Source organism: Staurois parvus, unplaced genomic scaffold (assembly GCF_062004578.1).
Source record: "Staurois parvus isolate SC_StPar_1 unplaced genomic scaffold, SC_StPar_1.0 ptg000048l, whole genome shotgun sequence".
In the NCBI taxonomy this organism is placed as follows: Eukaryota; Metazoa; Chordata; class Amphibia; order Anura; family Ranidae; genus Staurois; species Staurois parvus.
The window spans coordinates 3,784,723-3,799,047 of NW_028317844.1; the positions used below are offsets into that span (position 1 = coordinate 3,784,723).

Genomic DNA, 14,325 nt, shown 5'->3' on the forward strand with positions numbered 1-14,325 from the left:
CTGATTACCCAAACAAGTGTGGGAAAAGAAAATAAGGGATTGTAGCATACGATTAGGTATTCAAAGTGATCATAGATTCACCCAATTTACTGTCATTCAAATTGCTACAGTAGGTAAACAATATATATTCCTTTTGCAGTCATCCTCACTGTGTTGTCTAATCCATACATTCTTTATGATGTATTTACTAATTTGGATTATAATCTACATCATTACTGTAAAATCTGTGTGGGTTGTCCTGGGAAGCTTGGTGATTTAGTGAGATCAGTGGGTGAACTGGTTTAGGACTGCACTGTGTGTGTGTCAGAGGGTGGAGCAGTACGTTCACCACTTTCAGTGCTCCTTATGCAAGCATGATCAGCCATTGGGCAGATTGCTAATCTGCAGCTGAAACGGTTAACGCAATCCACCTTCAGTTAACAGCATGCTTTACATTCCTGGTTCGCTTGTAATAGCAGTTGGCTAAATCTCTTGTTTACTTGTTAGAAAGAGATGCGTCAACATAGGTACATTGTAATAAAGCTCAGAATGTCATATAGTCCTAGTATTGATGGCATGTCAGTGTTGGAGATGGCGCCCGATAATTCCTGCTTCTCATCCTAAATCTCCGGAGTACTTTTAGGAACAATTCATAAGGGGCACGTGTTTATTTGAAGGGTGCATTACGTGTTAGAGAAGATTGTGGTGTCAATGTACAGTCTGAAACAAAGCAGAACCATTCATAGTGTTTACATTGGTACCATCAGTGGACGAAAGTTGGGAAGGCTTCTGCTTGGATCTCCAGCACTATTGATGAACATTGTGATAAACTGTCATTAAGGCAAAACACCTGTCAAGTTTCATAGCTGTGCTTGCCCTGTTAGACCCCATTCACACTACGCATAACAGGAACTTGCATTCCCGCTTGCAATATTGCCCTGTTAGGCCTCATGTCCATGCCTTGTTAGACCCCATTCACACTACGCATAACAGGAACTTGCATTCCCGCTTGCAATATTGCCCTGTTAGGCTTCATGTCCATGCCTTGTTAGACCCCATTCACACTACGCATAACAGGAACTTGCATTCCTGCTTGCAATATTGCCCTCTTAGGTCCCATGTCCTTGCCCTGTTAGGCCCCATTCACACTATTCATAGCAGGAACTTGCATTCCCGCTTGCAATATTGCCCTGTTAGGTCCCTTTCCCTGTTAGGCCCCATTCATGCTACGCATAACAGGAACTTGCATTCCCGCTTGCATTATTGCCCTGTTAGGTCCTATTCCCTTGCCCTGTTAGGCCTCATTCACACTACGCTTAACAGAAACTTGCATTCCCGCTTGCATTGTTGCCCTGTTATGCCTCATGTCCTTGCCCTGTTAGGCCCCAATCACATTATGCATAACAGAAACTTGCATTCCGGCTTGCATTGTTCCCCTGTTATGCCTCATGTCCTTGTCCTGTTAGGCCCCAATCACACTACGCATAGCAGGAACTTGCATTCCCGTTTGCAATATTGTTTGAGCAATTCTCACTGGGAAATTGTATTGCACACAGGGCAAACCATTCACTATATAGGCTGTGCTATGCGTGATCGTTGCTCCAAAGAAGCACCAGGGCCAAATTTTGGCCTTGAGCCAGGAACGATTTTACACTAGTGTTTTGCCAATGGACAATCATTGCAAAGTCGTACCATGTTTGGAGTGCCATTCAGGATGAGTGACACTCAAGCGCCCATCTCGTATTTTGCTGCAATTTGGAATTGCAGCGATATATGAACGGGTCCTTAGGAAGAATCACCCTCTCTGTCCTGTTTGCCATTATCACTGAGAGTGAAAGGAAACGAAAACCCCAAATTTTGGGTTGTCACCAGAGCAGTAATAAAGGAGAAAGCTTCCAAAAAGCACATTAGTTCTGGTGACAACCAGGGATTCTCTCACTTTGGAGGGATTTCCTTTTCACTTTCTATTTTGGCTATTGGACAAGAAAATTTAAGGGGAAATCTCTCCAATGGGCAACAGATGGTGAACGAAAAAACTGACGGTTATATTCCTCCTTCACTCTATAAAAAACAATGTAAAACCATTTTACTTCCGTTCTGGGGGTCTCACCATTGCTCTGCCAATGTATTAGTGAGTTATGTATTATGTTGTAACATGCTGCACCCTAGCAGTCTCAAATCCTCAAGGCCTGGGTCTATTCTATTGCTGTTGGTTGGGGGTGATCCTGCTTGACGGTATCCGCATAAGCAATAGTAATGGCATGGGACACAGATCTCTGTCGGGTAAATGTCCATTCAGCACCAATGCCGAAGGGTATTCTTGACATATTTAGGGTAAAACCTAAAGTATATTCATTCTCCAAACCCTCCACCCTCAAACCACCCATCTGATTGTCTTAAACATGTGGTTCTTCTCCCTGTAACATTTTGGATTTTGTGTGCCTGTGCCTGCACAACCACGTCATTCATTCCTAGGGATTTGTGAATGGAAGACTATGCACTGTGGATGAAGGCTTTCCAGATCTCAGTGGAGCAGAGGTGTGGTGACATCAACCCCCTTGTGGATCATTGATTCTCTTCCTCCAGCCCCATAACTGATTGGCCATACCGCCATACAGACCTGGGGCTGTGAACGATGGCCTCCGCTGTCCCAGGTCTTTGCCTCCTCATTTGGCTGAGACAGCAAGCAGGAGCCATAGGCCAGTCAGCCAAGAAGGAGAGAGAGGGGCGGGGCCAAGCCGCTGCTCCGTGTGTGAATGGACACACGGAGCAGCGGGTGCCCCCATAGCAAGCTTCTTGCTGTTGAGCAATCTGACAGACAAGAGGAGCCAGGAGAGCCTGTGAGGTAGCCAAGAAGTGGAGGATCAGGGATGTTGTTTGTATCACCTGGGCGCCGGGCAGGTAGGTGTTTTTTTTTTTTTTTTTTTTTGTTTTTTTTTCAACCTTCTCCTCTCCATGCTATGTCTCCCGGGCTCCGGTTGCTTATCTGCAGGCCCGGGACCGGCTCACCTCCGTCGGCTACAGGGGAGAGAGGAGAGCGGACAGGCTCCCCTCCCCTTCTTGTCCTGACCCGGAAGTGACGTTTTGATGTCACTTCTGCGTCCCTATTGAGAGATTCCCAGCCATGGAGGCCGGGAAAGAATGTAATGCGGTGTGATGTGCACTGCATTACATTCAGTGTAGTACAGGGGAGACATCCAGGGTCTTTTAGCACTTGGATGTCTCATTAAAGAGAACCTGTCACCAAAAAGGGGACTTTGTTCGATATGTGATGGAGAAAAACAAAATTTAGGTTAAAAAACATTTTGGTTTTTTTTTAATTTAAAAAAATGAAAGCTACACCCAAGCACATAGCATTCCTATCCCCCCCCCCCCAAAAAAAAATAAAACCTGAGGTCCCCCCACATATACGAACATACAAACGTTACAGCACGTTCTGGGGTGCCTGTGCACGAAAACATTGATTGCAATACATGTTACATATCGCTGCGAACACTAGAATGAGAGCAATAAATCTAACACCAGACCTCCTACATAATGCTAAACTGATGACCTATAAGGGGCTTTAAAAGAAAATATAGGGTACTGAGGTTTCGCTATTTCACGAGCACGCACAATTTTAAGGTTTGACAAGTTGGATATCTATTTACTTAGTGCAACCTCGTCTTTTATATTTAAAAAACAAAATAGGGTCATTTATTGCTTTTTTTTTTTTTGTGCCTTAAAATTAACTTGCGTGTATTTTTTACTGAAATTTTGTGGTAATATGCAACACAAAAAATTGGAGCTACCACTATTCTCTAGGGTCTCTGCGTTCAGAAAATATATAGTGTTTGGGGGGTTTATGTAATCTTCAGGCCTAAAATTATGATGATCAGGCCTGATGATGACTTGTGCAAAAAACGACTCTGGCAGTGAAAGGGATAAAAGATAAGCCGGACGCTCCCCTTTCCTGAGGAGCAGCCAATCAGTGCTCATTACACTGCAATGACGCTCTCCTCCCTGCTAGTCCCCAGGTGCGGTGCTGGAGAGAGGCAGGGAGGGGAGGAGGAGATAAACAGCACAATGTTAAAAATATTACACGTTTAAGTCGCCATAAAGCCCCTCTTGTTTTTAAAAGCCCCAGACATTCTGAATATCACCTCCAATTTAAATACAGTTTTGGTTAAAAAAAAATAAATAAATTTGAATCTGAAAAAGTAGTTTTTTCAAAAATTTCCACACACCTGGAGGATCCAGGCTGCAATCACATGCGGCCCTGGATGCGGGCAGTCTGCATATATACTGTAGGTGTCTATATATTTCCTTTAAATAGAAACTATTCTAGTTCCTTTTGAGTATTTACAACATTTAACCTTTTTATTTTTGTTTTGTTTAAAAGAGAAGTATGGGTTTTTAGCTCTTAGCCTTCAGTGAAAAGAGAGCAGTGACTGTCAATCTCCGCCTCTCTGCTCCTCCAGTGCTCACTGGATTGCTGGGCTGTGGAGGGGACGGAAGTGGCTTTTTCAAGCTCTCAGCAGTTCACTGAGGCTGAGCCAACTACCAGTCAACCATCTGGATGGATCTTGACATTTTGAAGATCCCTCCAGAGTCTGGACCAAGCGACATCAGTTGACTGCAGGCTTCAGCCCGCTGTCACCTGATTCTGGGTCACAGAAATGCAGAAACAAGTGCATCATATATAGTGTCTCCACTGACACATGACACATGGAGGCATACTTAGTCACAGCTGAAGTGAAAATGGAACCATTGGTTTACCCAGAAATTCAGGTGATATTTACTCACATGATTCAGTTAAACCACTAGATCACTCCAGATGTAAGTATAATGTGAAGTTCTAGCTTACCATCAAAAGCTGTTGAAATGTAAATATATCAGCACAGGAAATAAAATGAAACATTGAGTATAGATTTGTATAGAGCAGTTGGGGGACGAATGCGGCCCTTTGCCTTTATTCGGCCCTTGGGGAACTATTCCTCCGACTGATACAAGACACTATTCTGTCAACTGACACCAACAAAAGGGCACCATTTTTCCCATTGGCACCACCTATGGGGCACCATTTCTCCAAATGATACAAACAATGATGCACTATTCTACAACCTAATATCAAATGTGATACCTACTCCCATTGTTGCCAGGATAATTTGCTCTCCCGCTGGCCACAGTCTGGCCCCCCCTAAAGTCTGAAGGACAAAACGCTGGCCCTTTGTTTAGGAAGTTTGGGGACCCCTGGTATAGAGAGTACAATGCTGAGATAACTTTCCAGGTAGGCACACCTGTAATTTCCTCTATCCACCTACTAGTATATCTCTGAACCACAAAGCTCAGGCTAGTTGCAAGAGCCCTGGCCTAGACATCCTAGTGACTGAGCAGCTGGGGGGGGCAGTTGCAAGAAAACTGGAGACTTATATGCAACTTCAACTACCTTTATGGCTGAATCTAATGATCAGGTAAGATCTGTTTAACCACTTCCTGTCCGGCTCATATACATAAAGGGCCGGACGGGAGCAGTGCCGAAGCGGGGTGCTGTTTATAAACGGCCCCCGCATTAACTGCCTGTACGCGCTCCCTGGGAGCGCGTGGCACCACCGATCGCTGTACAAGACCTGTGAGGTCCAGATTCATGCAATCCCTGATTGGCCAATCAGTGATCACATGAATAGTAGTAAGCAAGATGTCACTTCCTGACGACGTTGCTTACTACTTGTGAAATCTGTGAATGATCACAGAGGTCACATGGTACAAGGCTATTCACAACAGCCTTGTACCATGTGACAAGCTGTGACCAATCACAGCTCACACAGTATTTCTCAATGGCTGCAAGAATGCAGCCAGAGAGGAGAAATTATTGCTTTTACAGCCTTTATGGGTGTAAAAGCAATCAGTGTAAAAAAAAAAATCTTCATAACTCCCCACAAGTAGTACAGTGTCACCATGGTGACACACTACTGCTAGGGTGACAATATGTAAAATTATAATTTTTGGTTATAAACTAAGTTGGTTTTTTTTTTTTTACTAAAAAGATAATGGAATACATTTTGGCCAAGATTTATAAAGAACGATTATAGTGTCAGGACAAGTCTGATCATTGGATTAGCTCCCAGCACAACTAGAAAACTGACCACACTGTGCTCCCCTGCCTAGTGTGGTCAGTTTTCAACAGGGAAGCATGGGGACTGGCAGGAACACCAGAGATTTCACACAAAGGAAGCAATACAAAGAGAACAGAATGTTTTTTCATACACATATATTGTACAGTAGGAACATCCGTAATAAGAAATCTTGGGTTTACATAGTCTTTAAGCATTGTTCCCTCCTAGAAAATGTTTGAATTGCCCAACACTGCAGCATAGATTTTACTGGGCATGTGATGTTGCTGCTATATGATATGCCTGATCAAAATTACAACTCTTGGGGCAGGCTGCCAATTACAGACAGACCAGGCTAAGGACATAAATATGTCATTAAAGAAATACTAAACTGTATCATTATTCTCCAAAAATAATCCATACACTTCCACTACTTAATGTCCCTGTAATCTTTTTTTCATGAAATTTTCTTACTGGGATTAATTTACTAAAACTGGAGAGTGCAAAATCTGGTGTACCAGTCAGCTTCCATTTTTTTTTGTTTTTGTTTTTCAAAGCTTAATTGAACAAGCTGAAGTATTTATTTTTTTTTCTTTTTGCTTTCTGCTATAAAACATATCCAAGTAAAAAAAAACTAAAAAAAATCTAATTTCTTCCTAAATTTTGACCAAAATGTATTCTGCTACGTGTCTTTATGTAATAGCGGGTATATTGATTGGCTTACCTGAAAGTTAGTGTCCTACAAACTACGGGATATATACTGTAGTTGTTTTTTTTGGGGGGGGGGTTTTTGTTGTTTTTTTATACTGCTGATGGTGGTTTAGCGACTTATAATGGGACTGTGATAGTGCGGTGGGCAATCTGACGCTGAGCAGAGCTAACTGACACCTCCAATGACACGAATTCAGTGATAATACTATACACTGTCACTGCACTAATGACATAGTGACGTACTATTATGTGCTGCTTTTACTAAAAGATCACTTTGTTACTCATCCTGTAAAGCAGAGAAATCATTCCCTCTGTACAGAGCCCTGTGTTGATTTTCAACACAGGGCTCTGAGGTATGATTGTACACAGCTGATCAGCAGGTCCCGGCCATGAATCATTGGCCGGGACCTGCTGACAGACCCCCGCTGTGTACAATCGATGTGTCTCAGCAAGGCGTGGTGGTCGATTCACATACACGTGCCCTAAACCAAGACGCAAAGTACTAGTACGTTGCTGTGCCAGGCCACCTGTCTGCAGTACATTGTGGGCTGGAAGTCCGGAAGTAGTTAAAGAAAATAAACATTTATTGTAACCTAGGTGGATTGATGCTGCATTTTTCCCCTGCCAGCTCTGCAGTGAGAACTGAGTGATCAAAGCCTGCTGATCGCTCATTTCTCCCCTCCACTCTGCCCCTCCAGAGGGCTGGAGTGTGTGTGTGTGTGTGTGTGTGTGTGTGTGTCTACCACAAGGCAAGCAAGGTGTTTGCTGAGGGTGGCACCGCCCCCCAGAAGAAGGGACCTTTTGAGCAGGGGCGGATAGCAGGAAGATCGATGTGGAGGAGGGCAGTTGCAGAGCGACGGCCATGTATCTCTCCCTGCAGCAGCTGATGAGCCAGGAGCAGGGGACAGCCTGGAGCATAGAGGAAAGAGCCCAGAAGAGGTGAGCTGTGTTGTCTTCTGTGGGCTTTCCCTCCTGTCATCCATCCAGTACATTGCACACTGACAGATCGTATGGAACTGCACCCCCTTCCTGCTGTTCGGAGATCAGCAGCCCTTGGAGAGGGGGGGGGGGTCCTTACGATCTGAAGAAGAGGGGGGAGAGAGGGAGGAGAAAGAGGGGGGAGAGTGAGGGAGAAAGGGAAGAGAGGAGGAGAGGGGAGAGAATCATATATAAATACACTTATTGAACTCTGTCATTGGGGAGGGAGGAGGGGGGGCGCAAAATTCACTAGTGTGTGTGTACACATGAGGACCTCATATTCAAGAGAAGTATCTGTGTGAGGGTACGGAAGTGTATGTTACCCCAACATTTCGTATTTCTGATGTCTGTATTGTACCATTTACTTGTAATAAAAAGTATCCTGTTCTGTTTATATTTTTTCCTTTTATGTGAAATCCCTGGTGTTCCTGCTCATCCCCCCACTTTCCTATTGCAAACTGACCACACTAAGTAGGAGAACACATCCATCCCAGTGTGGTCAGTTTTCTGACTGTGCTGGCAGTTAAATCATGTGGTGAGGAAACAGTACACCTGTTTAAATTCCTTGGATCGCTCTTCAGAGCAACACTAATGTAAGCAAGCCCTTTTGAGTTTTGGTTGGCTTTGCAGTTTCCAAATTGCCCTTCCCTTTCCAAGATGCATTTTCTTGCAGCTGTGATTTTAATAGACAGTCTATATTATATCATTGAAGCAAGATGCGCCATTCTATAGGCTAGCAGACATGTTTTACAAAATAAGGAGAGTGCAATTCTTTTCGAATGCCTTAGAAGAGGTGTTTAAAAATGTTAGGAGCATTGGCTGTCTGGATTCTGGCCTTTGTCCAGACCGTGGATTATAGTGACTTTATTGAAGGTATTGCTGCCTGATGATCTGCCCAGAGACCAATTCTGCACCAGTTGATACATGAACAGTTTGATAGTTAACTAAGGAGCACAGGGACCGGTGCAGTTTTACTAATATTAAAGGAAAATAGGCTTTCCCGAAAACAGCAGGTTATTGATTTGCGCTTGCTCTTTTAAAATTGTATTCACAGTTTGATGCTTGATTCTACCAAGCATACATTTTGCTACTTTTGCAGGGTGTGTATGCTGGTTCTGTTTCTTTTAGCCATTTCTAGATTGCTTATATACTGCTTGCTTGCTTAATTAAAATGTTGCAGAAGAAAGGAAAATTGCCAAAGCTTAAATCTGTAATGTGTTGTGAACGGTACAAATTACTTATTTAAAAATCATGCAACTAAAAGGTGTTTTAACCACTTCAAGTCTGGACACTTTCACTCCCTTCCAGTCCAGGCCAGCTTTCAGCTCTATCACACTTTGAGTGACATTTACTCAGTCATGCAACCCTGTAGTCATATGACATTTTTATCCTTTTCTTGAGATAGAGCTTTCTTTTGGTGATATTTAATCGCCATTGGGTGTTTTATTTTTTGCCATATACTGAAATTCTTTTTTTTAATTTTTGTTTTACAATCTTGCTAATTTTTCTTCATAAATTTAGGCCAAAATGTATTCTGCTACATTTGTGGGGTAAAAATAACCCAAAACAGTGTATATTATTTAGTCTGCGTGAAATCTTTAGAGTCTACAAAATATGGGATATATATTTGAAAATTGATCAATTAAGACTCTAAAATGCCGGTTTAACGTATGGCAGTGATCAGGATGCTGGTATGGGGTAAAGCGGTGATCAGGACGTTAGCATGAGATATATTGGTGATCAGGACACTAGTATGGTGGTAATCAGGATGCAGGCATGGTGGTGATCAATGCCATACCCCATACCAGCATCCTGATCACCACCATACCCCATACCAGCGTCCTGATCAGGATGCGGGTATGGTGGTGATCAGGATGCGGGTATGGTGGTGATCAGGATGCGGGTATGGTGGTGATCAGGATGCGGGTATGGTGGTGATCAGGATGCGGGTATGGTGGTGATCAGGATGCGGGTATGGTGGTGATCAGGATGCGGGTATGGTGGTGATCAGGATGCGGGTATGGTGGTGATCAGGATGCGGGTATGGGGGTGATCAGGATGCGGGTATGGGGGTGATCAGGATGCGGGTATGGGGGTGATCAGGATGCGGGTATGGTGGTGATCAGGATGCGGGTATGGGGGTGATCAGGATGCGGGTATGGGGGTGATCAGGATGCTGGTATGGGGTATGGCAGTGATCAGGATGCTGGTATGGGGTATGGCAGTGATCAGTATGCTGGTATGGGGTATGGCAGTGATCAGGGTGCTGGTATGAGGTATGGCGGTGATCAGGATGCTGGTATGAGGTATGGCGGTGATCAGTATGCTGGTATGGGGTATGGCGGTGATCAGGATGCTGGTATGGGGTATGGCGGTGATCAGGATGCTGGTATGGGGTATGGCGGTGATCAGGATGCTGGTATGGGGTATGGCGGTGATCAGGATGCTGGTATGGGGTATGGCGGTGATCAGGATGCTGGTATGGGGTATGGCGGTGATCAGGATGCTGGTATGGGGTATGGCGGTGATCAGGATGCTGGTATGGGGTATGGCGGTGATCAGGATGCTGGTATGGGGTATGGCGGTGATCAGGATGCGGGTATGGCGGTGATCAGGATGCTGGTATGGCGGTGATCAGGATGCTGGTATGGGGTATGGCGGTGATCGGAATGCTGGTATGGGGTATGGCGGTGATCGGAATGCTGGTATGGGGTATGGCGGTGATCAGGATGCTGGTATGGGGTATGGCGGTGATCAGGATGCTGGTATGGGGTATGGCAGTGATCAGGATGCTGGTATGGGGTATGGCAGTGATCAGGATGCTGGTATGGGGTATGGCAGTGATCAGGATGCTGGTATGGGGTATGGCGGTGATCAGGATGCTGGTATGGGGTATGGCAGTGATCAGGATGCTGGTATGGGGTATGGCAGTGATCAGGATGCTGGTATGAGGTATGGCGGTGATCAGAACGCTGGTATGGGGTATGGCAGTGATCAGGATGCTGGTATGGGGTATGGCAGTGATCAGGATGCTGGTATGAGGTATGGCGGTGATCAGTATGCTGGTATGGGGTATGGCGGTGATCAGGATGCTGGTATGGGGTATGGCGGTGATCAGTATTCTGGTATGGGGTATGGCGGTGATCGGGAAGCTGGTATGGCGGTTGGCTGTGTTCAGGATACTGGTGTGGCAGTTGGCGGTGATTTGGGTGTTTGGTTTGGGGTATAGCGGTGATCAGGACACTGGTATGGCAGTGATCAGGACACTGGTATGGTGTGTGGGGGTGTTTTTGTGCTCACTCGGACAGGTGACGGGCTGGCTGCATGATTTATTATAGATATTCTAAGGCAGTGATCAGGGACAAAGGGGCACTAAACTGGGGCACTGGGGTGGTTGACACTGCAGTCTGTGAGTGTTCAAGCAATCTGAGAGGCTGCTGTACACTCACAGGCTGCAGGATTGCTTCGTTCTGCTCTCACACTGAGAGCAAAGAGAAGCGATCTTTACTTTCACTTTCCATTCTTTGCTATGTGACTGCTGTGATTGGTCCTATGGTAAAACACCATTTGATCCCCCCCAGACACAGCGGTGTATGTTATAGCAATTGCTGGGCGCCTTTGTGAGCTGCACAGGAGCCCGCCAATATGGGTGCAGGTATGTTGGCCCACATCGGCAAAGCTTCCTGTCTGCCGTGTGTGTGCAGACGAAAAGCGGTTAAATGCAGATTCTTTGTTCTGCTGTATTTTTCATTTTGTAATAAACTAATTGGGACAACAGTTTGATCTTTTCTGTACACTTTTTAGGGGATTCTTCCAGATCGTTGTACCTACTGATGTTAGACCCCAACCCAAGAATTACTTGAATAAGTTCCTCATCTTTGAACAATCTTTATTTGGTGTTAGGAAAGGCTTATGCAGGCCATACATGGTTCGAATTCCGAATGATTTTTTTTTTGCCCAAAAGTAGTTCGCTCGGTAATCCGATGGTGCCATCAATGATTTTGAAAATCGGCCAACCAAGTCATAAAGTTCACCCCATATAACAGGCGAAACATCTGTTCCTTCCAGGTCACGGGTCATGCGAATATTCTTTTTGGAAAAACAATCATACGATTTGACTATCTAGTCGAAAATCGGTTGTTTTTCATGAATTTTCCAACATGCCCGATCACCAAAAAGGGGAGGAACCAGGAAAATTGGCTGGTGCCATTGACCCTCTAACAGAGTTAAAATCGGCTGATTATTCTTGGGTCCAATTTTCAGACGAAAAATCGGTCGAATTTCGACCCATATATGGCCGGCCTTAGACTCAGGTTCCATGCACACTGGACATTTTTGCTATCCATCCTAGACGCCTTTCCTCCTGGCAGCAGTGTTTTTGGCAGGAAAAACTCTTGCTGTGTAAGATGTTTAGGCACGTCAACCACTTGGTTGTTTAATTTTGTTGGCCAGAATAATAATTTATTTTGCCTTTTGGGAAAAAAAAGTCAAGCACTAAATGTATTTAGGCATGTTAAGATGCGCTTCCATGTGTTTAGGATGCTCCTGGATGTGCTGCAAGTGGGGTTTTTTTCTGCCTCTAAACGCCGCGCCTCCTAAACTCCTCTAAATGCATAGGTGTGCATGGACACATAGGGCACAAGGGCACTTAGAAGCAGAAAAACAAGAGCCCAATGCCCTAGGAGCAGCATCAAAAACATCTAGGGGTTTATTTACTAAAGCTGGAGAGTCCAAAATCAGACTCCCTTCTGCATAGAAACCAATCGGCTTCTAACCCCAGCTTGTTGAATGAAGCTTTGGCAATGAAACCTGGAAGCTGATTGGTTTCTATGCAGAAGGGAGTCTGATTTTGGACTCTCCAGCTTTAGTAAATAAACCCCCTAGTGTCCATTAGCCTTAACCACTAAAAGAGGTCTTGGTCCAATGAACATAGGACACCCCTGTTTTGAAAACCTCTACCTCTAGGTATGTCATTGGAGCAGTGGCAATCAACTGAGAATATGAAAGCAATTACAGGTAGATTATTTTATTGAGCATGTGTATCTTTCGAGGGCTAATGGGTGCACAGACAAATGCCCTTTATGCAAGTTGGTTGAGCTCAGGTTTAAGTCTTGTTATATGTACTTTGGGAAATGTGCTTTTCTAATTGTATGGTCAGATGTTTATATATTTAAAAAAAAAAAAAACTGCAAAGTATTATACAATGGTAGCACTGTTTGGACGCTAAACATAGTTTCCCTATAGTGTACGGCAGTTCATGGCAGACTTTTGTACATAACCTCCTACACTGTTAATGGGCTCCCACATCTGTTTATCAGACTGTCACACAGCTCATGCTGGATATTAAATGAAGCCGTGTAGAAGGTGCACACCGATGCTGCATAATTCTACATAAAACACAAAAAGGAAAATTCTATTTAAGTGTATTCTTTTGAAAGTATTTTAATACTGCATATTTAATATCTTTACAGATTCCTGTGATATAAACAGCTGCACTGAGTGCAAATTGGCTCATGGCTGTGCCTGGATGACATGCAGCAATGGTAAGTTACTTGAAGTTCTGCATATAATTATAACTTCTACAAATAATAAATCTAAGGGTAACTTGACCAGCATTGGGCTAAATAGTCTAACCTAACTTGAGTTTCCTAGTTGTACAGGAAAGGACACAGACTTTATAATCACAACGACTAGGTTATATGCAGCTACCTTCAAGTGATTACAACTGGCAAAAACAGAAGCTGTAGAGACATCCCTCCTAGAAATCTCCCACTTCCAGGTGGCCTCAGTTTTATGCTAGTGTGCTTAGGTGATGGTCCTCTCTCTGAGAGAGTGTTTACTTCAATGGAAGGTCAGAGCAGAATGAAAATTCCTGCAAGCTTCAACCAGTGCTCTGCTGGCCACTGATAGAAGTCACAAGACTGCTCTGCTGATGAGAAAAGATATTTAGTAGTTCAGATTTACTAAAATAATTGCACTTCCATGTTGTGTGTACTGTGGGAGACCAGATATAGTGGATGCAGGGTCCTGGGTTTAGTAACACTTTAAGAAAACGTGCCTTACCCATGCAGGACAAAGCATCAGGTGTAATGTAATGGCAGACCAGCCAGCAGAACAGTCATGATGGAACTTGCACACTCATTCACTATTGGCAGTTGAACAGAGTGGAGGGAGAGGAAATGTTAAGTACAGTTCTGGATATCCCTTTGCTTCGCCATGCATTGGATATGAAATAGCCCATGGTTTTAACAGTCACACCCACAACAATCAAACATCAAAATCGGGATCAGTTTGACCAATTTTTTTTTTTTTTTTCTCAGCATGTGTTAAGGTGTAACATGGTTGCAAGCAGACCCCACCCCCAAACCGACCACTATTTGACAGCGTTCTTCTCTCCTGCAGCAGCTGTCAGTTTTGAATTTTGCTCTGCCAACACAACTATTTCATTCTTCACAGAAATCTGTGAATGAACTACAACTCTTGTCTGCCACTGTGGCAGACAGTACTTGTATTTCTCAGTGGAACACAATGGTGGTGATTAGACATAGTCCATTGGCACTTCCTA

General features: G+C 44.2%; 1 protein-coding gene across 1 annotated transcript in view; it reads left to right on the forward strand.

The window, feature by feature from the left end:
• The window catches only part of CD164 (CD164 molecule), a 47,079-nt gene that overhangs the window by 15,282 nt on the left and 17,472 nt on the right, over positions 1–14,325 (forward strand). The window contains exon 2 of the mRNA XM_089664763.1: positions 13,232–13,303. Coding sequence (XP_089520889.1) covers positions 13,232–13,303 — 72 coding nt within the window. The remainder of the gene's footprint in view (positions 1–13,231; positions 13,304–14,325) is intronic.